At 26.8% G+C, this 22,985-nt stretch overlaps 1 protein-coding gene across 2 annotated transcripts in view; it reads right to left on the reverse strand.

The window, feature by feature from the left end:
• The window catches only part of LOC107455055 (DNA-dependent protein kinase catalytic subunit), a 137,262-nt gene that overhangs the window by 16,974 nt on the left and 97,303 nt on the right, over positions 1 to 22,985 (reverse strand). For both annotated transcript variants that reach the window (XM_043042865.2, XM_043042867.2), the window contains exons 69-85: positions 21,714 to 21,839; positions 20,976 to 21,074; positions 20,782 to 20,887; positions 18,723 to 18,831; positions 17,819 to 18,038; positions 14,929 to 15,061; positions 13,123 to 13,295; positions 11,882 to 12,044; positions 9,827 to 9,999; positions 9,629 to 9,751; positions 7,174 to 7,262; positions 5,835 to 5,922; positions 4,633 to 4,791; positions 3,851 to 3,922; positions 3,067 to 3,202; positions 2,584 to 2,651; positions 1,226 to 1,446 (exon numbers count right to left, since the gene is read on the reverse strand). In XM_043042865.2, coding sequence (XP_042898799.1) covers positions 1,226 to 1,446; positions 2,584 to 2,651; positions 3,067 to 3,202; positions 3,851 to 3,922; positions 4,633 to 4,791; positions 5,835 to 5,922; positions 7,174 to 7,262; positions 9,629 to 9,751; positions 9,827 to 9,999; positions 11,882 to 12,044; positions 13,123 to 13,295; positions 14,929 to 15,061; positions 17,819 to 18,038; positions 18,723 to 18,831; positions 20,782 to 20,887; positions 20,976 to 21,074; positions 21,714 to 21,839 — 2,258 coding nt within the window. The remainder of the gene's footprint in view (positions 1 to 1,225; positions 1,447 to 2,583; positions 2,652 to 3,066; positions 3,203 to 3,850; positions 3,923 to 4,632; positions 4,792 to 5,834; positions 5,923 to 7,173; positions 7,263 to 9,628; positions 9,752 to 9,826; positions 10,000 to 11,881; positions 12,045 to 13,122; positions 13,296 to 14,928; positions 15,062 to 17,818; positions 18,039 to 18,722; positions 18,832 to 20,781; positions 20,888 to 20,975; positions 21,075 to 21,713; positions 21,840 to 22,985) is intronic.

The raw sequence follows: 22,985 nt of genomic DNA on the forward strand, positions 1-22,985 counted from the left end.
GTAATTTTGAATTGAAAAGTTAAATTAGAACTATTAATGTAATTTTTATAAAGGCATATGCCTTTCATAATTTATTTATTGCATTGTTATTAAAACAAATATATATTTTACTGTTTTCTTCCATTTGCATTTGAATATTTTTTTAAAAAATGACCAAAATATGAAATAACTAATGGGGCGATATAATTCTAAATACAAATTTCAAAAATCATAAATAATTTAAAAAAAGTAGTCTAAACTAACAAAACCCATGCGACTCCTGCATAGAATCCCAGGGTTTATTCGAACACTGATTAGGAACCTCTCTTCTAAGGTACAAATTCAAGAATCGTGATGATAAAGATTATTTCATCACAATTCTGAAAAAGCAGAATCTGAGAATTTTTAAAGATCAACATATATTTTCCCCTCTCAAAACAATAAGCCTTATGATAAAAAATTCTTTTAATGGAGTTTAAACAACATTTTTAGCACGAATTTCGGTCATGCCAGTCAGACGTAAAAAAAAATATATATATACAGTATACAAATCATCAAGCTTTCATCTTCCTAACCATTACCATCAGAACATTATGTTCAGTGAATTTCACTTATATGTTGAGAATTTATAAAATATTTTCTTTTCATATCTCTGCCTAGTGCTGTTGCCCTTTATGAAAAAATTAATTTTTTATTAATGATAGAAAACTTAAAATAGAGTTAAAACAACATTTTTGGCAACATTAGCAGATATGAAAAAAGCAAACAAATCACCTAGTTTTCTTTTTCCTTACCATTATTTTTGGCAACATTAGACAGATATGCAAAAAGCAAGATAAAGCATACAAATTACATGGCTTTCTTTTTCCTTACCATAATCGTTAGAGTATGTTCAGTGGAATTGAATTGATGACACGTTAAAAGTTTATAAAATACTACTTGCTTTATTCATCCGTGGCTAGTGCCATCTTTCTAACAAAAAATATTTATATTTTTTTTACAGAGAGGATCGCTTTTTGATAAAAAAAAAGGGTAATTTTAAATTTTCAAAATTCTGGCACTGTAACTGTACACACAAAATATGAGGAATTTTTTTTATTCATGAGCACGTATCTTAAAATACTATTATACATACTTTATTCTGTTCTCTTGATTGGAATGTTTGTCAGGGAGTCATAAATTAGAAGTTATTTCATGAACACTCTATAATTATTATTCAAAATAACTGATGAAATTAAGTAATTACCTGGTACTTAAAGGAACTACTTTATAAGTCTTAAGGTAAAGATGTCGCTGAGCACAATTTACATCTTTGGCATAGATTTCATTCATTACAGAAAACATTTGTTGAATCCGAGCATCTTGCCTTAAATCTTCACCAGATTTCACAAGAATTTTATACTCCTTTTCATCATTGCCTCTTATTGTAATACGACGAGGAGCAGTTAATGAAGATAAAACCAAAACCTAAAGGAAAAATTGGAAGTAAAAAAAAATTTACAGCTTCATTGAAACTGATAAAAAATTAAATTATAAAGAATTAGTTACGTTACTGCCTAGTTGAGACAGACATTGAATTTAGAATATTAGAAAACTCTTAAATAATGCTTTGGTTTGATAGTTATCATACCAAAGTTATATTAAGATAATTCAATGTTTATTTGAGTCAGATATCAAATATAGAATAGTTCAAAAATCTTAAATAATACTGGTTTGATAGTTAACATTATATAAGACAAAACTAATGGATATTAGCATTACCTGTCATAATAGATTACAGTAGAAAAATTTTTAAAAAAATGTTGCAGAAAATATTGTTTGCTCATTTTACAACTGTATATTAAAATATTTACTTATATATAACCAATTTCTCTACATATATATACAGGGTGTTCTATTATGTCAGTGTTTCCCAAACTTATGACTTTTTTGTACCCTTTCTAAACTTTTCATAACCTGTGTACCACTAATTAGAAAATGAATGTATTTTTTACTGTAAAAAAATTGCACGAAAGTTAGAAACCACAAGTGGCTGTTGACACCACTACTTATTAACTATTGACTCTGCAAAAAATGGCCGATAGAAAAATACGTAATCATAAATTTTCATGGCCAGCTTTGTTTTCAAATAAAATTTTTTGAAATTTTCGTTTGTAGCAAGATATTTCGCATAAGAACACGTACCCCTTTTAAACTGTTCCCGTACCCGTGGGGATACGCGTGCCACACTTTGGGAAACACTGCATTATGTCTACAAAAACTGAAGTTAGAAGAATACACACATTATAAATAGCAAATTAAATTTATATAGAGAAAATATGTTATCAGACTGAAGAATCATAAACGAGGAAGGCGAGAGTGACAACATTTAAATGTATCTGAGTGGCAAAGGACAAAAAGAACAGTTTAAAGACAATTATTTAAAAAAAACTTCCACGTTTCATCAAATAATCAAAATGGTTTTGATGCTTTTTATCAATCCTTCCCCACTAGTGATGTTAGATTTTGACAATCCCTTTTTTTCATCATTACTTAAACATATAATTGCAATCTCTTCATCTATAGAAATTCCTCTAAAAATCTATTGTATAGCTATAATAGTACCTTTCCATCAAAACCTGCTATTTTCACATGGTATTCTGGCAATGGTTTACTTCTTCCTGTGTACTGACCTACAAATAAGCATAAAACATTTAATTTGCACAGAGATAAGACTAATGTTTTAAATAAAATATTTTGAAAAAATTCATAAAAGAAAACAGGATGATTTTAAACAAGTATCTCAAAAATGTGCTATTGGTTATACAACAATTAATTCAAGAGCTTAATACTACAGAACACAACACCAAAAACCAATATTTTTGTATGCATTTGTAAGGAAATCTTTTTTAACATTGAAATAAACATTGAGTATTTTACTAGTAAAAAATAATTGTAAATTTTATTTATAAAAGTAGTTTTGTTACCTCTATTATTCATATTACATGTAAACAAATAATAAAGTTTTACCATACAACAAATTTGTTATATTAATAATCAGGATTAATTATGTTATTGGAGTTAATTAAGAATAAAAAATTTTCGTACCAGGAATCTCTATTTGAGAAGAATACTTCCATTGCTGAAATTCATATAGCCAAGGAGAGGCATCTTTTAAACTTGATAATTTTTTATCCTTTTTCTTAGCTTCTGCAACTAAGTCTGATAAAGCTTTCAAAGCTACCTATTGAGCAAATATTTATACAAAGAAAATATACTTGCAATATCAAGAAAATTCACTATTTTTACACATTAAATCAGGTACATAGAGTCTCAAAAATAACAGACAATTTCAAATATATCAATTAAAGAAACAGTCCTGGGTGTATGATATAAGTGTAAATAATTCCTGACAGTCACAAATATTTTATTCTTGCTAAAAACAAGTTAGACATAAAATAGTTTTACTATCAGCTTTTTATCTTTTTGAGAAAATAATCTTGATTGATAAAAGGGGTGCTTTAGCATTTAATTTTTTTCTTTTAAAGAACATCATATTTTCTTGGAAAGAACATGTGATGCAAAATATGTATCAGAATATAAAATAAAAAAAGGACTTTTTTAATTCTCTTAGTATTACTTAATAGTCTCTTAGTATAAGAGTTAGCTGCTAATTAATCTAGATTTTCTGGTGGATTTTATTTTTATTACCAACTTGATAATTTTTGATTGATGATTTAATGGAAACTTAGAAAATTATTTTTGGAATAAGATCAAAAATTGACGAATATGCTGAAGTAACAGGCATTGCAAAGGGGGCAAAAAGAATCATAGTTATCGTTTAGAAAATATTAATTTATAATTTTTAGAATAAACTTTTATATTTAAATACCTTAGACTCCTTCTCCTTCATTAGCTTACAGCCATCTTTTCCACAGATTGCTAGAAACTTGTCTTTAAACTCCTAAACATAAATTTATAAATATATTAATTAAAAAACATTGTAATACCACAAAAATAAATCAAGTTATTAATCTACTACTCAAGCTGTTTAACAGAGATTAATGCTACAGTATCATTTATTGATTTCAGAAAAATCATGGGCAAGTATTTTTTTTGTCAATATTATTAAATATATTGAATTGTAGTTGTAAATCAGATAATAATCTTATTTTTTTTGATCAATAGAGTTAATATAAAATTAAGAAATTATTTAGTAACATTTATTTAAATTTTCTTAAGACTTTAAAATATTGCATCATGTGTTTTTTCTTTAATTTATAATCTATTACCTTTTAAAGAAAGTATCGAAATTAAAATTCTTTAATATTTAAATTTAAAAACAAAATTTTAAATAGTCTTTCTTTCTTCCTTTTTTGTTTTGGTTTTTAGATCTTCTAGATAAATTTGAAATAACTAAAAAAGTGATCCACTGAAACCTTATTTCAGTTTAAATGGAAATATAATTCTTTTTTGTACTGCCAATATTATCATAGTATGATATCATTCTAAAAATAAACTAAATTTATCAATATGGCAATAAAAAAGCTCTTATTTATTTTATTAATATTCATTTAATTTAAATATATGTAAGACTTAATGTTTTGTCTAAAAAACTCTATGATTATTAAGATTTTTTATAAATATATATATTTAGAAAAAAAGAAAATATACTTCTGAAAATTTTTTATGAAGAGGTCCTATAGTAACTCTTCTATTTTTTTCAGCAGCATTTGGATTGAATAATTTATCATTTATTCTAGTAAAAATCTCTTTCACCTTGTCTGCAGAAGTTTTAGCACTTACTGATTGCACTAACTCATTCACATAGTCCTGTAAAGAAAAAAATTCAAAAACTATCAACACGAATAAACATAAATAAAACAAAGTTAAGGGAATAAAAGCACGATTTTAATTTTTTCAACGAGAATAAATGTTTTACTGCTAATAATTCGTAGATTAAGAATTAATTCTAGTATCCTAAAATTGGCATAATAATGTAGAAACATTTTCTTACACTGAAGTTAATATTATTATTATTTTGAAAGGAATATAGCAAAAAAGAAGAATTTGCTTAATTTTTAATTATTACAATTTTTAATTATTATGTTTTCTGGAAGTTCGCACAGTATAAAAGTCGTATAATTAAAATTCAATTTCTCAGGAACTATTCAATTGATTTTGCTCATCATGTTTCTACTTTTGCATGACTTTATAATGACAAATTTGATTTGCCGGCGGAGAAAGGATAAATTTAACTATTCAATTTTCTGAGGGTCTTAAAAGAGGAAGACATTAATAATGAGAAGAGAGATTTGCGTATCAGATTGTAAAAAAAAAGTGTTCAATTTTTTGTTCTCACCCCCCATACATTCTTTTGATCATTCACCCTACAATAATATCAATACTTGGATATATTTTTAATGTTAATAATAAAAAGTTCTTCTTTCTTTACCAATGGCCATAAAATTACCATGAAGAGTAAATGTAGGAGGTATATGCAGAAAAAGGTTAAAGTCGGAGAAAAACAAGGGTCACATTTTGACACAGGAGATTATTTTACATGAGAATCAGCAGGAATGATGTCAGTGCTCAAGTTTTCTTTTTTCAAAGCAGTTTTACTAACTTAAGAAATACTAAGTTCTGCCAAAATATTAAATTTCTCCATTAAGACATAGTCAGAAAATAACTCAATACATTTTACACATAGATGTTTTTAAAACTATCAAAATAGGCATTTAGCAACAAGTTAAATTATAAATAATAATATATGAGAAGCATTTGTTTGATTTCAAAACCAAATAACCTTATTTCCTATGAACAATTATCATTCCAATTAAAAACTCTCACCATAAAAATAACTTAAAACTATTTACCTTGAAAATTACTGAGGGAACACTAAGGTGATCAAGAGCAGTAACAAAATCAGTTATCAATGTTTCTTTTTCCAGAATTGCTTTTATTCTAAAAGATAAAAAATATTTCAATAAGATGTATTAATAAAACTATTAGCATTTGAGTTTCAAGATTTTTTTAAAAACAACATTTTAGACTGGTTATTGATTTATTAACATGTAAAAGGGTTTAAGTTTACTTTAAAATTCTTATTGCAGATTAATATTATTAAAAATTCTACTATTAACAGTTTAAAAAAAAAGTCCTTTTTAAACAAAAGATTAATGTCAACAGAAATGTAGAAAAATGAATTTTAAAAGATGAAGAAATTCTAAGTAGTCAAGGACAGTATTACAATATATGGCCACGACCCATGGCCCAACTATTCACTTTTATTAGTGTTTGCTCTTCCTTCGTAATAGAGAAAATATTTTAATTTAGCATTTGGAAAAAATTCCTTCTTAGTACTTTGAGCTTTAATGTAATACTCTTTCAGGATCATATTAATTACATCAGCAGCGCTTTAAAGTCCCAATTAAATCAAGAAGGATCATTACCACATATTAAATCAAAACCCATCACTATCACAAATTAAATAAAAAAAATAATTGTTATCACAAATTAAATAAAAAACAATACATTGAATTGGAAATGCTTCAGAGGAATGGAGCCAGAGGCTTTGCCTTACTCAGCGTACAGTAGACATTGATAAGCTTAAATAAATAGAAAAAAGAGCCAATCAACACATTAATTTCTCTATCCTGAAATGAAATGGAATATTTAACTAATTATAATAATAAAATTTCTTAATACATAAATTTTAATAAAAGTTTTTAATAAAATATGCTATTGGTTTTCCATTGGGAGTGTCTCTTTTTTTCACATTCCTAAACTTAAGTTCAGGTACCTTAAGGTCGGATCACACTGTACTAGGTGAGCATAATTTAAATCTTATTAGAGTCACTCAATAAAAAAAACTGAAATACAATTGGAAATATTAAAAAACTACTCATGACTGTTATTTTAATTTTAAAAAAACTTTATTCAAAGATTAAGAATAGTGGTTTTCTGAATATTAATTATCATAATAATTAAATGTAATTAATACCTTGGGACAAAAATTAATACCTTAAACAATAAAAACCTGGGACAAGAGTTGAAAAATTTGATTGCAAATGCATTTCAAAACATAGACAATATATCAAGTTAATGCTCTGTCCAATGTGCCTTTAATGATTATTTAATATGAAAATTTTCAACCATAATGTTTAAAGATAAAAAAAATCCTTGGTATTATAAAAAGTTGTAGCTTATACTTACTTATCAACAAATTTCTTATTAGAACTATCTGATTTCGAATTTGAAAACTTATAGCTTCCAGAACTTAAGTGAAATGCATAAATAATAGCCTGCAAAGAAAGAAATCAAAATAAAAACTTTTCTTTAGTAAATATCAGAAATAAAAAAAAAACATAAAATAAGAAGAAAGTTATTCCTGAAAATTAAAACTAGATATCATGAATGTTTGTAAGACAATTGTAAAATTATGAAATTCTTTCTTTGGAACTTTCAAGCGCATGCTTGTTAATTAAACAATAAGGATTAAATATAATTTCATCATTTTAGTATATCAAATAATTCAACTGCAAACAAAATTGGACAGCATTGTCTAAAAGCGTTCCCATTAAAAACATTTTTCCATTAAAGTTATATGGTAGCAGAGTTTCATCAGTCAAGAGTTGGAATCTAAGTTACACATACAACTAATTCAGTAGAAAGGAAGGCATTGATACTTAAGAATGGATAAGCATGTAATCTAAGCAGTTTATTAAGTATAACCTGTTAGATGGCTGATCATTGAGGGGACTTCTTAACTGCTTTATTTTCTCTGTAACAGTTTACCTAAACTTTTGTTTTTAATAAAAATCAGGAAAGAGGTTAGACCGGTTCAGTTACATAATTAAGAGAGGACACACACACTTCAAAACTGGCATTTGGTCAGATTTTGGACAAAGTTAAGGCAAACATTTACATTGTGGCTGTAAGATCAGTTATTTGTCAATTTTGCTACATTAGATAAATAAAATGTGACTAGTTATCTATTAGTACATATTTCTGAAGTTGAGATGAGTATATCCTATTTAGATGATAGGTTCAAGTTTGCTATAAGTGTTAAGGAATTCGCGATCAATAATGAATGCAGTTTCCTGCTGCTGCATGCAAATATTAGTGTTATAAAATACAAAGCAAACTTCAAATTTTTAAAAAAAATATACTTTTAAGCAAATTAATTTCTTCTCTCAATAAAATCAAAAAGCCTTTACACAGATCAATTACATAATTCTGTAAATCCACAACAAGAAACGAAAAAAAATGCAGATTTTAGGAAATAATATAACGTTTCCTTAAACTACTGAGCAACAGATGATATATTAGATAAATATATTCTAGCTTAAAGTTAAGTGGGTTTGTTGGAGTAAGCCTGAATGTTGTCAGGCAGTATAAGAAATGCTGAAAACTTTTTTGATCAGTCTCATACATTGCTACGCAACAATGGCAGTGTGCAGAAAGCCAAATTTTTATAATTAACCTATGACATGTAAGCAGATACATTTATATTATGCAATTAAAATAATCATGTAATTAGAAACCACCGACAAATAACAGTTTGAGAAGAAGGAGAAATTGAGACGATTCGCAACAAGGGAGTTGAGAGAATTAATTAGGCTAGTGAAAAAACTTTAAAATAAAGTTTTAAACTCAACAGATTAAATATTTATAATTATTTTCTTAACATTGTTTTCATTTTATGTCCATTTTAAATCAGTTAAATACTGTTTTCTTCCATGCAATTACTTTGTATTCACTTTGACATTATTTTCTAGAGAAAAAAAAAACTGATGCTTATGAAGGATCCGTGGTATCCGTTTAAAATTATAATAGAATCTTTCTGGGCATTAACACTCTTAAAAAAATAATGCAGGTCATTTTAACAGATTTCGAACTATCTAAAACGACAAAATAAAAAAATTATGCAAATAGCATAATTCAAAATACTACAGTTTACAATATTTTTTTCATGTCAATATTTCATTATTATCATATTTTTTTTGTTGTAGAAACCTTAATTTTATTTCAAACAAAATTGGACACATGTAATCATTACTATTAGGTAATAAAGCAATATAGCATAGCATGGGATTTAGGTCATACAACAAAAGGTGATATATTGTGATGAAAAGGTAGTAAAAAATATAGAAAAAAGGTGTAGCGTAATGTTTGGACAACCCTTATATAACATTTATTTCACTGATTAACACTTAAATTTAAATAAAACTAAATTCAGAGACGCAACAGCCCATAGAGGGCCAAGGCCTACTATGTCCTTCTCAGTTTTGTTGACATTGGGCTCTGGGGTGCAGGAGCAGATGTTCCGGTTAGGTGGTCAGTCAAACGCGGAACCCCCAGTGTTTAGTTCCCAAGTATTCTTGGTACTCATTTATCGACCCACTAAAGGGATGAAAGGCTGAGTCAACATTGCCCGGCCTGAGGATTGTACCCAGGACCTGTGGCTCAGGAGCGCTACCACTCAGCATCCTTAATTTTAATAACTCAACCTAATTTTCCTTGATCAAAATAAGTTCCCTTTATGAAGCTGAAAGTAAACATTAAAGATATAGAAAATCGTGCTAAGAACTGAAATATTTAAGAGAATAAAAAAAATGGGACACTATTATCCAAATCTTAAATAAATTAATTAATTAATAAAACTTACATTGGGATAGGTGAGAGCTATTTTTTCAATAATGCATTGAACTGCTTTGGCCTCTGGTTTGTCTAATAAGGCAACCATTTGATCAATCCATCCAATAAACAACCAACATGGCATTTTTGAAACCTTTAGGTAAAAAATTTCATTAGAATTACACAGACAGGAAGAAAGAGATTAACAGAAAATATATATATATATTACTTTTTCCTCAAACACTTGAAGACAAGATGGATTATTTTCAATGATTTGTAGAAGTCTGGGAAAGAGTAGATGAGCATCTGTGGATCCATACTTCAAAGCATCAAGAAGGGATTCGATAAGAATTCTCGGGAATTCATTGAATGATGGAATCTTTTTAAGATCAAAATTTTTGGCTACAAAATAAGGGGACAGAAAATGCAATAATAGTAATTAAAAAAATACAGCTAAACAAAAATACAGCTATACAAAATAAGATAAGAATTTCTTAAGAAATTTTATGTCAAGAAGTTTGAAAAAAAAAAGATCACAATAATAATAAAAAATACTAAAAAAGTATTAAAAAAAAGACTAAAAATAGATCAACATTTAAAAATGAATAGTTAATTTAAAAAACTTCAGTCATGTAATAAACATTATAGTTATATTTTTCTTGTATACAGGGTGATTCTAAAAAGATGGGCAAATTTTTAGGAAGCTATTGTACACAACCAAGCAAACAATTTTTATCAAAGAATGCATGGTCGAAAACAAAACGCAAAGGTGCTGGCGCATTTGGAAAGTTGTTTGATGCAAACGTGAAAGCTCCATTCCTGTTGCTAGTTACAGCGCTGCGTTACTTGTAGCCAAGCTTTCAGCCGCTGCAGGGAAAGTTCGTGATATGCCTGGTGTGTTTCAGAATGTTCGCATACCTTTTCTTCGCTGTTGTACTGCTTGCAAAGCCGCTGCCGGCCACTGTCTTGAACACTTATTGTAATCACATGCCATTAAGTTTGCTTTTATAACTTAACTTCATCGTTCTTTGTGTGTTTTTCCCTCATATAAGAACATAAACTTTGACTCCCTCCAGCGATTTTGCGTTTTGTTTTCGACCATGCATTCTTTGATAAAAATTGCTTGCTTGGGTGTGTACTATCACTTCCTAAAATTTTGCCCATCTTTTTAGAATCACCCTGTATTCTTCAACATGCTGGAATTTTCATGATCCTTCATTAAATTAAAGGGTTCGTTACAAAAAAACCAAACCTTTTTTTGTTTGATTCTAGAGAAGTGCAGCTGAAGAATTAATTATGGAGTAAATTTTTTAGAAACAGATTAATTAGTGTAAGTAGATTAGTATAGTTTTTAAGTGCATTTTTAAGTGGGGAAGCATTAGTTACAGTGTTAGTGTTCAGATTAGTATCAGTATTAGATTTGTACAGTTATATTAATTTTTCTTTCACATTTTGAAAAGCTTGAAAAATAATTTTTTTCTCTGCAGCAAATTCTTCAGATTTAGAATCTACTACACAGGAAAACAGGTAAGATGAAAATATTTAAAATGATAACATAATGGGAAACAAATTAATATTATAAAAATAGCATTCAAATCTTTACAAATTCCTAAAATTATATGCATACAGCTGTTACGATGTTATTGACGAACATCTATCTGCAACAATGAAGAGGTAGAATTGTCTTAGCATTATGTGCTTATGGCAGCAGCTGAGTGCACTTAACCTTATATTTATTTTATATTATTTGTTCAAAAATTATTCCTTATTAACCCATTCACTTACTAATATTTTTGTNCAGATTAGTATCAGTATTAGATTTGTACAGTTATATTAATTTTTCTTTCACATTTTGATTTATTTAATTTTTCTTTCACATATTTATTTTATATTATTTGTTCAAAAATTATTCCTTATTAACCCATTCACTTACTAATATTTTTCCTAATGGTCAACCCTATATTATACTGCAATGATTTTTCAGTTTTCCAACAGTATATACAATATAATTTCATGTCATCTATTGAGAGAAAAGAAGAAACACTAAGAAAAAGCTACAGCTGCTCAGCCCCGGCCGGCAATGTAGTACTGGACATAAAAGCTGCAGCCAGCTGCATAAGCCAATATTTAAATTATTAAAAAATGCATTTTAAAAGATAAATAAGTTTTTACGAAACCATTCATCTCAATATGCATTAAATAAATAATATTTTAAAATAAATAATTTTTCTACAATACATACATCAGTATGTGAAAACTAAAATTTTTTTAAACATATAATTACCATTTTCAGCACACAAGTATCGGTTGCAAAAATTTGCTAACTCCATGTGTGCAGCAGCAACACTTTTTCTGTTTGTGTCATTTACAGGGTTAGCAAGACCTGAAGTACCCATGGTTATATTCTTTAAAGAGGAATAGCTTTGGTCTAGAATTTCAGAAACTATCTATAAAAATAAAATAATCAGAATTCTTAATAAAATGATCAAAATATAAAATAGTATCTTCTCTAGATTGGATGGTACAATAAATAATTAAATTAAAATTGAATATAATATTTCATTATAAGCATTTTAGGCATTTATTAAATGTTTCTATTCTTATCTAGTTTCAAATACTTAACATTCATAATGATTTATGAGTTAACTTCAACTGTTATAAATTATTTATTCTTAGTAATTTTAACTCCAAAGTTTTTTTTAGAAAAAATCAAAATGGTTCGGAAAATTGCTGTTTATGATACCAATCTAAAGTTAAGCGTAATTTAATTCTACTATTACATTGAATCAAAAAAGCAATGAAAAAAATAAAACTTCTTACAGGACTTGCTAATGTAAAAGTAAACTTAGCTCTTTTTTTTAATGATTTCTAGAGAATTATAATAAAATTAAAACTTACTGGTAAAATAAAAACAGACTTATTTACATTTATTATTATTTTCATAATAAAAATATTAAAACTATGGATACAATTAGATTATATATAAATAATACCATTAAAATATTTAGTGAAAAAGAAATCCAAACAAAAATTTAAAAAAAATCACAATATTTAAGTTTATCTCACATGAAAATATGCAAATTTCAACTAGGATTATGAATAAAACTAAAAACAAGAAACTCTAAAATTAATGACAGAACACAGGGCTTATTTTAATATTGCTCAGTTTTACTTTCTTGCAGTATTTAAAAATAAGATTAAAGATAAAAAATGTTTTGGTTTTCATTTTGTAAATTAATTTCTCAATTATTTTCTATTAACTAAAATACAAATATCAGCATTAAATAGTCCCCCCTCTTTATATAGTGTATACAGAGAAAGATTTTAAACAAAAACATATACAGTACAAAACATCAGGAAGGCAATAGATATAAATATAAATACCGATGTAAAGAACGTACAGCAAAATAAAATTTAAATATCACAAAATGGAAATATAACAATAAAGTAGAATCAAGTAAAAAAAATCACAACAGGTAAAGAATTAAAGGTTAACTAAAATATAAATGTACATTTAATATTTACCTCTGTTAGATCTGATTTTCCATTGGATAAGGATGAAATAACAGCCATGTTTTCATTTGTAATAGTATCAAATAAACTTTTATCTTTCATAAACATTCTAGCAATGAGCTCTAAAGTTTCACTAAGCAATTTTTTTTGGGAAACACCTGAACCGCATCTCTTCTCTAGCTCACCTGCATGGAAAAAGAAGTAAAATACGTCATTTAAAATAAATAGTAAGTTAAAAGATTTTATAAGAATAAAAAAAATAATAATAACATAACAACAAAACAATAAGAAAGGACAATAGATGAATTTCACAGAAGTGACATTACAATTGCAAGGTTGGCAAAGTTGCTACTTCAATTTTTGCTCTTTTATGTATAAAATAAAAAATAAGGACGCCTTACAGTTGCTATTTCTAATTCATTTTCACGTCCAAATGTAAAGCCTTAATCGTTGACTCAACTTTCATAAGTTATATTTGTCTCTTGTTTTGCATTTTTTTTGTAGACAACTTGTTTTTTAGACTCTTTCCATATTTAGAAATATATAAAATAGAAATCAAAATAATCTCCATAAAGAAAGGATACATCCAAATTAAAATGAGATACACTTTGCGCTACACATGAATAAACAAAATTACAAAAATAAAGCTCAAATAATTGCAAAAAAGAGACATTATGTAATTTTGGTCCTATAAACAAGCACCTTTCTCAGTATGGAAACATTTAATGAAAATTATTTATATTACAACAACATAATCTTGTTTTGAAATCTGATAAAATATCCATAGCTTGGAGTTATCTTATAAATGATAATATAGGATGAAAACTTAAATTTTAATCACAATTAAAATATTGGATGAACTGTTCCCACTTTGCCTCATAAACACAACATTGGCTGAGGAATACACCAGAAGTTTACCATGTTTTTTAATTTTTTAGTATATTTGTTTAAGTTTAGTCATTATTATAGTTAACCATCCATAATGCTCTCCAAACATTGTATTTGGGCAAAATAAGGAACACACATTGTCTGTGTTGTTTCCGGAAATAAAGTTTGAAGCTACGTTTTTATATTTTTAAATCTCAATTTATAGTTTTTCTAATGTCTGATTTTATGTAAATGATTACAGCTTATTACTAATCAGGGATATTGTTTGTTACTACAGTGTTGATATAAGCATAAAAGGGCTTTTCAAATTTTAAGTAGCGAAGGTTAAAGGGTATATCACAACTTTTTGTAATAGTATCATGTTGAATAAAGTGACCATAGAGATGCATATGTAAAGTTCTTATGTGTACTTATTTTACGAATTTAAGACTCATGCTGTATGAATCAATTTAAGAAATGGTCATATTTATAAAGTGTACTTAAAACTTAGATAATGCACTTAGACTGTAGAAAATGTTTTATTATTTTTACTGAATGTAAATTACTTTGATTTTAAATAAATTTCTTTATTATGTTCGTTCGAAACATGTTTTGGTTTAAAAAAAAGAAATTTAAAAAAAAAAAATTTACAATGTTTTTTACATTTTGTTTTTTTCAGTACATACCTCTACATTTTAGAACTTTTTTTCCAAAGATATTGAAATTAGTTTGAAAAAAATAACATTTCATAAGTTAGTTGCACAATTTCGTTTCCAAAGATTTTGAGTGAGAAGCTGGATGTTTGATATTGACTATTCAAGTGCTGCAGGTTGTACACTCCCATGTTATTTCAATTTCAAATCATAATTCAATAATATACCGATTTTAAATATAAAATGTAATAAATAAAATAAGTAGATTTATTCAGAGTTTAAGGAGACTTCCCTATACCTAATTGTTTATATGAACCAACAGCTATATCTAAGCTTTTCTCTGAGTGAGATTGCAATACTCTTTGATTGTTAACAGAACAATAAGCTTCTATGAATTTTGACCAGGTCGATCCATCAAGAGAACGAGAATCCTAAGAAATGAATACAAAAAAGTAACATTAATACAGTAGTCTCAGTTATTAAAATATATTTTTCAAAAAAGGTTAAATATAAATATAATTTTACAGTATATAACAGGGGTTTCCACCTTACATGAGGCCGGGGGCCACAATTAAAAACACAAATCAAATGGCGGGCCGCAACTTTATCAAAATTTTATGTAGGACTCTTTTATGTTTGAAGGAACATTAAATATTACCATCAGATTTTTATCAAGTTGTACAAAACAAAAGTATTGAATTACAAATTAAAATAAAATGTAGACTTTTAAAAATATTTGATTGCATATTAAAAAATTCAGGCTACAATAACTTTAATGTGCACCCATGTATTAAACAAATATCTAATTGTTAAAATATAAATCTTTAAAAAGGTTGATATTAAAACTTACATAGTAGCACACAAAATGTTCAATGACAAAATTGAGGTTTGTCTGCTGCAACCACCAGAGAATAGATATTTACATTTTAAATTTACAAATGTGTTTGTGTATATATTTTCATCCAAAATGAGTGGTTTCAGAAAGTTAAATCGGAGAATTTCTTTGAGAAAATTTCTGATTCACACATGCTAAATTATATTCACAAAATACAAAAAAATGAAATAGAAAGAGCAACATACACGATTATTTTTGTATTTGAATAAATATTTTCTTGGATGCAAAACCTGAGCAAAATTTTTTTTTGCACCGTTGGTATGATAAATTTCACAGAAACGAAGAAATTAGGTTTTTATTAACGAGAAAAGTATTCTAAACCCATAGAGATTTTTTTTAAAAATTGCCCGCAAAAGAAAGACAACTAATATATTTTAGCTCGCGGGCCACACAAAAAGGTTTCACGAGCCGCCAGTTGGAAACCACTGGTATATAATATAGTAAAACCAACTATCCTTATTATGGGGTTTAGCACAAAAAGACAAAAGATGAAAACAATTGTTCCGCTTTAAAATATTAGCTCCGTAAAATGCTCATCTTGATAGATTCTATGGCTTTTCAACATTTACTATTGGGTACACATACATTTCTAACAATAAACAATGAAGAAAATAAGGAAAAATTATTAGAATTTTACAAAAATTTGAAAAAAGTGGAGATTTTTATTGTTAAGCTAAGTTATGTTATGAATAACAAAATGAAAGTGTATATATATACTTATTAAGTACAATTAATAAATAAAAAAATCAGATACATTATCATAACTTTTATTTATAGCAGTTTAGAAATTTGCCCTGTTAAAACACTAGTCACTCAACGTTATGCTTCTATATTCACACTTTGACTTATCACTCCTTTGAAACAGATTTCCTTACAGGGCTTTTTCTACCTCATAGTAAACAAAGAAATTGGATACACAGATCTGGACTGTAGAGAAAGTGACACAGGACTTTTTACAGATGTGGACTGCAAAGGATTCCTTATTTCCATGGCAGTGCATGGTCTGAAACTATCATAAAAAGTTTAATATTTTTCAATTTGATTGCCTTTCCTGGCTTTGCTAACTTCAAAAAGAAACACCCTTTGCTATTGGTCCTAAATTACACATCACTTTCAGAAAGGGAATGGATTCAATATCATCCTTTTATCACAGCTGGTATGACAATTACTGCTACCAAGCGATTGTAAGGCTTACAAACCCATTTCAGGCACACTTTTAAATTAAAATATTTGGTATTTAATGGCTTTTTTCCTCAATAATTATTGACTGTGCCTAATATTTACCTAAGCATTCCAAATAAGATTTTAATAATCAACTTAATAGATTTAATGTTATAAATACAAGTTATGCAGTAACCATAAAAATCTAATGCAACAGGTTTAAATTTTTAAGAAAAACTATAATACGAGGACTACAAAGGATTCCTTATTTCCATGGCTGTGTATAGTCTGAAACTATCATAAAAAGTTCAATATTTTTCAATTTGATTGCCTTTCCTAGCTTTGCTAACTTTTCTAAAGACCTCTGATAATTGACTCCAGCACCATAGCTTCAGAACATAGAAAATAAACAGCCCTTTTCTATTGGTCCTAAATTACACATCACTTTCAGAAAGGAAATGGATTCAATATCATCCTTTTATCACAGCTGATATGACAGTTACTGCTACCAAGCGATTGCAAGGCTTACAAATCCATTTCAGGCACACTTTTATTATTTAATTAAAATATTTGGTATTTAATGGCTTTTTTCCTCAATATTTATTGACTGTGCCTAATATTTACCTAAGCATTCCAAATAAGATTTTAATAATCAACTTAATAGATTTTATGTTATGTTTTGTTCATTTCTAATCCCCAAGAGGTCCATCCCAATTAGACCAAATCCATAAGTCCAAAAATGTCCAGAAAGTCAAAAAATAGATAAGGGGGTGCAGGGGAAAGTGTTACAGCTTCTGTTGGCCGAAAGGGACCTGGAGTACCAAAGGTAGAAGACTGATTTAGCTCCATAGTTTCACCTGCTAGCCTTAGCTGGGCATAATGGAATGGCCCTCACGCCTAGGGTGGCCCTACCAGGAGCTAAGCTTTCGACGTACTTTGCCCATTCCGCCCAGTGACACCCCCTCGCCATGGTGAGGCAGCTAGCAGGACTTGAGGGGGTTTAATGTTATAAATACAAGTTATGCAGCAACCATAAAAATCTAATGCAACAGGTTTAAATTTTTAAGAAAAAATGTTCTAAGAATTCATTATTTCATCAAATTATGTTTTATGAAAATAAATAATAACTTACTCTATATATATTTTTCAAAGTGGATACTGCTACTGGAAAATTTCCTTTTGCAGCACAGTTTTCAGCAAAACGTATCTTCATGTGAACTGATGTATTTAAAGCAATCCTTTTAAAATCATCTTCATGTATGCTGTCATTATTCAAACTATCAGACAATGAAACTTCCATTTTTTCAACTTGATTGCCGAATTTATCTCCCAATTTCTGTATATACAATTGTCTAAAGAAGACAATTCAAAATATATATGTAAAGAAAAAGACAATTAAAGGAATTTTATAATAAGGAATTATATAATAATTTACAATGTAAATAAATTATCTAGTATGATTTTTTTTAACCCTGAGGGTAACGTGAATGTAAATTTTACATGCACGTTACCTTCAACGTTAAAAAAATATGTATAATTATTAAAATCAGAAAATATTTTAAAAACATTTACTTAACATTTTAGCTTTTCAAAAGTACTTATGAATTGAAAGAATCTATTTTCTTACCAAAAACAAAAAAAACCAACCATTTNATATGTATAATTATTAAAATCAGAAAATATTTTAAAAACATTTACTTAACATTTTAGCTTTTCAAAAGTACTTATGAATTGAAAGAATCTATTTTCTTACCAAAAACAAAAAAACCAACCCTTTAATCCTTGCTTGCAACAAAACGTTCCTTTTTTTTTTGCTTTTACACTTTTTAAAAAAATAAATAAATAAAAAAAATAAAAAAACAATTATGTTGGAAGAAAAATATTTAATGCAAATTTGTACAGCCCACTTAATGCAAAGGAATGACTAAAAAAATTCTTTTTTCACACAACTATCTATATTAGAAACATTTTGGCACTTCGAACAAAAGTTGCAGCATTTATTAAAATCATAAAAGAATTTTTTTAGATATACAAACCTATTTGCAATTACATCATCCCATATGTCAACTGGATCAATTGCATTAGGTAGTCGTTTTTGCCAGTACTTTAAAGTTTTTATTGCAGATTTATATTGATAGGAGTTGTCTATAAAAAATAATATAAAAAGCAGTATTAGTTTTAAGAGTGCCAAAACCATAAAATAAACCAATTATTTAAATGCTTTCAGAATTTACTTAATTTTGGTACTGACAAGAAAAGTGTCACATATATTAGATATATATAATGCAGAATAAGTGTATAAGTCAAACTCATTTATCATACTCAATATTAAAAATACTCAACATTCACACATTAAATAAGGACATTCTTTACACCTCAGTTGAGAAAAATTATGCACACTAATTACTTAAAAATTCAATTCTGTAAACAACTAACAATAATGCACTAGAATAAAATAAAAAAATACAATCTGCATTACAGTCCTTTTTATAATCTGATTTGACTTTAACACTTGTTTTACGAAAATCGATATTTTATCCATTTTATAAAACAGGTTAACCAAACATTTTAAAACACAAATTTAAAAAATCAAAAATATATTGAAAATTTCAATGAATGAATTTTTTAAAATTCACTTAGTGATGGTGAAATCAGCACTCCTTTGAGCATGAAATAATTTTAATAAAGTCTAGTCTATGTCTTCCTTATTACAATTTTTCAAATGTTAGAAAATGGAATTTTAATTCTTAAAAGTTGTATTAAATGCAACACTGCATTTCAGAAAGAATAAATTTTTAGTGTTGCGTAAAACTGATGTAAAATTGAAGTCTTATTGAGGATATAAATCAAAATGTGAGCTATATAAAAATACAAACTTAAGATCAAATTCCTTGGTTACATTACTAAGGTTACATTGTAAATCAGTTGACCATAGAAATGTTATCCCCTTTAAAAATGAAATGAATGGGAATGGAATTAAAATATTTTACCACATACTAGTAGATTCCACAAATCCCTAAATTTACCCATTTTCTTTTTTTTCTTCTTACTTTTTAAGTTGTGATAGTTAAAACAATGTATACATTTAATTTTTCAGGTATTTTGAAAACATGGATTAAATAATTTTTAATCGATAGTCTTTAAGAGAATTTCTGAAATATGAATGTGTTGTAAAAATCCTTCCAGAGGAAAGATTTAAAAAATTTAACATCTTATGTTGCAAAATTTTTTTAATTAAACAATGAAAATTTATTTTAAACAATCTTTTAGTTCGCTAATTAGCAGGGCCAGGACAGCTAGATCAATGACAAATACTGTCAGAAAATTGCTGTTTCATACATTTTGATTAAAAAATAATTTTCAAATACAATAATTTAAATTTACCAATTCCTATTAAATTAAAAATTTACATTAAAATTACATTACAATTACAATTTTAAATTACATACTTCTAAATACTTAATAAAAATCACACAGAGTGTTTATTAAGATTAATGAATATATAGCAAAAAAATAGAAATTTTTCAGAACATTGCTGTAAAAGATTAGATAATTTTTATATTTATATATATAGATATTTTAATTGTAAAAGTTTAATTCATTCTAGAGTTTTGTCATACTATTAACTAACTCTCATATTTTTAAAGTTTAAATTCTACAATAATAGATTGCCTTTTTAATAAGACACATTTATTATACTTCCTACATGCCGAAATAATAATGAAATATACCAGATTTGAGTATAGTAATTTTTCATAAAATAAGTCATTCTGAGTAATACTTAACCGACATATTTTATTTCAAATAACAAAAAATTCCCCTGTGGAGAAAAATTTGATAACAGTATAATAAATTATGTTTAGAGTATATATATGTTGTAAGTGTTAATTTTTCTCCAAGAAAATTCTTGCATAAATAAATAAAATTTTTGCAAATAACACATTCAGGTGTCGTATGTTTATTCTTTTTCAAATAGTTTAACATTTACTTTAATAATATAATATTTTGACAAAAAAATAAATCGATATGATTATAATAAAAGATATATAACAGTGTTAAGATATATAACAAATATAACAAAGATATATAACATACTTCGATCTATTAAATTTAAAAATTCATCTAACTCAACATATTTTTGCAAATTTTGCAAAACTGAGTGCTGCATTTCTAAAGCTACTTGACTTAGGGTTTGCCATTCCTAAAAAATAATTTATAAATCAATAATCAACAAATTACAATTAATTTCAAGTTCTAAAAAATAACAAGAGCAATTAGATCATAACTACCTTCAGAAATTTGTGTAAACAAGATGAACTGTACTGCCGAGCAATTTTAAACTTGTCTTGCACTACATATAGTAATGCTAATTCTTCATTGAAATGAATCTAAATAAATATATTATATTAGAAAATTAGATTATCTATGGCATTTTGTAATTAAAACACAGATTATGTTCAGTGATGGCAGATGATTTTTTGAACACAGCATGTTAAAATTATAAAAAATGCAACGCTGTCATTTTATTTATAGGAATAATCATAATTTACTTATAATTGCAACTGAAATGAGAGGAAAATTTTTTTGCTATGGATCCAACTTTACTAAGCATGATTTTTTCTGAACTATATTTAAAATGAGCTTAGATGGATTTTTCTGAGACATTTGTCATAGATTCGCCATTACATTCAGTAAAATATGATTAAATGCATTCTGAAAGCCACTAAAATATTATTATTTAAAATCAATTATTTAAAAGAAAAATAAGTTTTTGAACTTTAATTATAGAATTCAAAATGAATTTTTCAATACAATGATAATTTTTGCCAGAATACAATTTCTCCAAAATTAGATACGAATAAAAGTTTCCTAAGAGTGCCCTACATCTCGTAAATAATCAACAGATCAGTTGCAAAAATATCTTACCTTTTTAAAACTAAATATTTTCTAGTAACAAATTTTCTAAAAGAAATCTATAAATTCATGAACTTTTACATTTCTTAAAAAGAAAACTTTTGGTTCCTTACCTCTAAGTGTGTTTTATTCTCGTCATCTTTACGGGATTCATCAAAAAAGTTTAGTAATGATGGGTCACTCTTGCCATTTAGAAGCAGTTTTAACTTGGAACGAACTAAGTATGGTAAATAAACATCCTAAAATATTTAAAATGTAAATTTACACTTCCGGTTAAAATTATATATAATTTTATAAAAATTAATAAGTAAAAAATAAATAAAAGTTTCAAACAGAGCCCAATATAATAAATGAATACATGCAAGATTAATATAAAGTTAATTATTTAACTCATAGCAAGAATGGAATAAAATTTTGTGTAAAAGTATTAACAGATATGTGCTCAAAATTAATATTAAATAAACTTATCAAGAGCTGAAATTTACGGTTGAAAGGACATAATTTTGAAATTCTAGAATGGCAGGGGTAATTGTGAGTCCAACTCAAAAATCCGGAAAATTTCTTGAGCAAAATCATTAAAGATGCATAATATCTTTATAAATTTAAATCTTTGATAATTTCAAGACATTGAATTCTAAATAAATTATATACAGCATCATTTAAATGAATAATTATGTATAAGTTTATTTTTTATCTCTAATCACATTTATTATTTTCCCAGAAAAAATATTTACAAATGAAAGATGCCAAGTATAAAGTCTAGTTCGAATATTTTTAAATAAAATGTTAAAGAATTTTTATATATAAATATGATCGATGATTTCTTGATACTTTTGGACCTAAGATTTTTGGAGCGCAGTTAGGGAAAAATCCGGAATTTTTCCAGAGCACAATCACCTCTGGAATGGAAAAATCTCTTTTCCCCCATCAAATAGTTTAATTTACAGTAAAAAAACTTAAAATAGAATTGGAATGATTTTATTAATATGAAAAATAGTGACATTAAGTCAGGAAGAAAAAATAGCTATTAATTTTGGTTTAGCCATTTAGCCACATTAAAAATTTAGCCCTATTTTACCCTGATAAAAGAAAACAGGAAGGAAGAAGAAAGTGCATTAATGAGTATGCTGCATCTTGCTCTCTCCTTTTTTGTTCAGCATCACTTCAATTAGTGCTATGAATATCTTTTATTCAGACTTAATTTTAAATTTTTTAATGTGAGTATTACATTTGGTGAAAAAGTAGTCAATGGTGTGGTTTAAAATTGTGGAATGATATGCTTGCAAATAGGATCGTAAGTTTATAAAATAAGTTAAATAATCATTCAAATTTCAATGTAAAGAATCATATTAATAAATAGGAATTTAATAATATTTATTAGAAAA

The sequence above is a fragment of the Parasteatoda tepidariorum genome, chromosome 3 (genome assembly GCF_043381705.1).
Source record: "Parasteatoda tepidariorum isolate YZ-2023 chromosome 3, CAS_Ptep_4.0, whole genome shotgun sequence".
Lineage (NCBI taxonomy): Eukaryota > Metazoa > Arthropoda > Arachnida > Araneae > Theridiidae > Parasteatoda > Parasteatoda tepidariorum.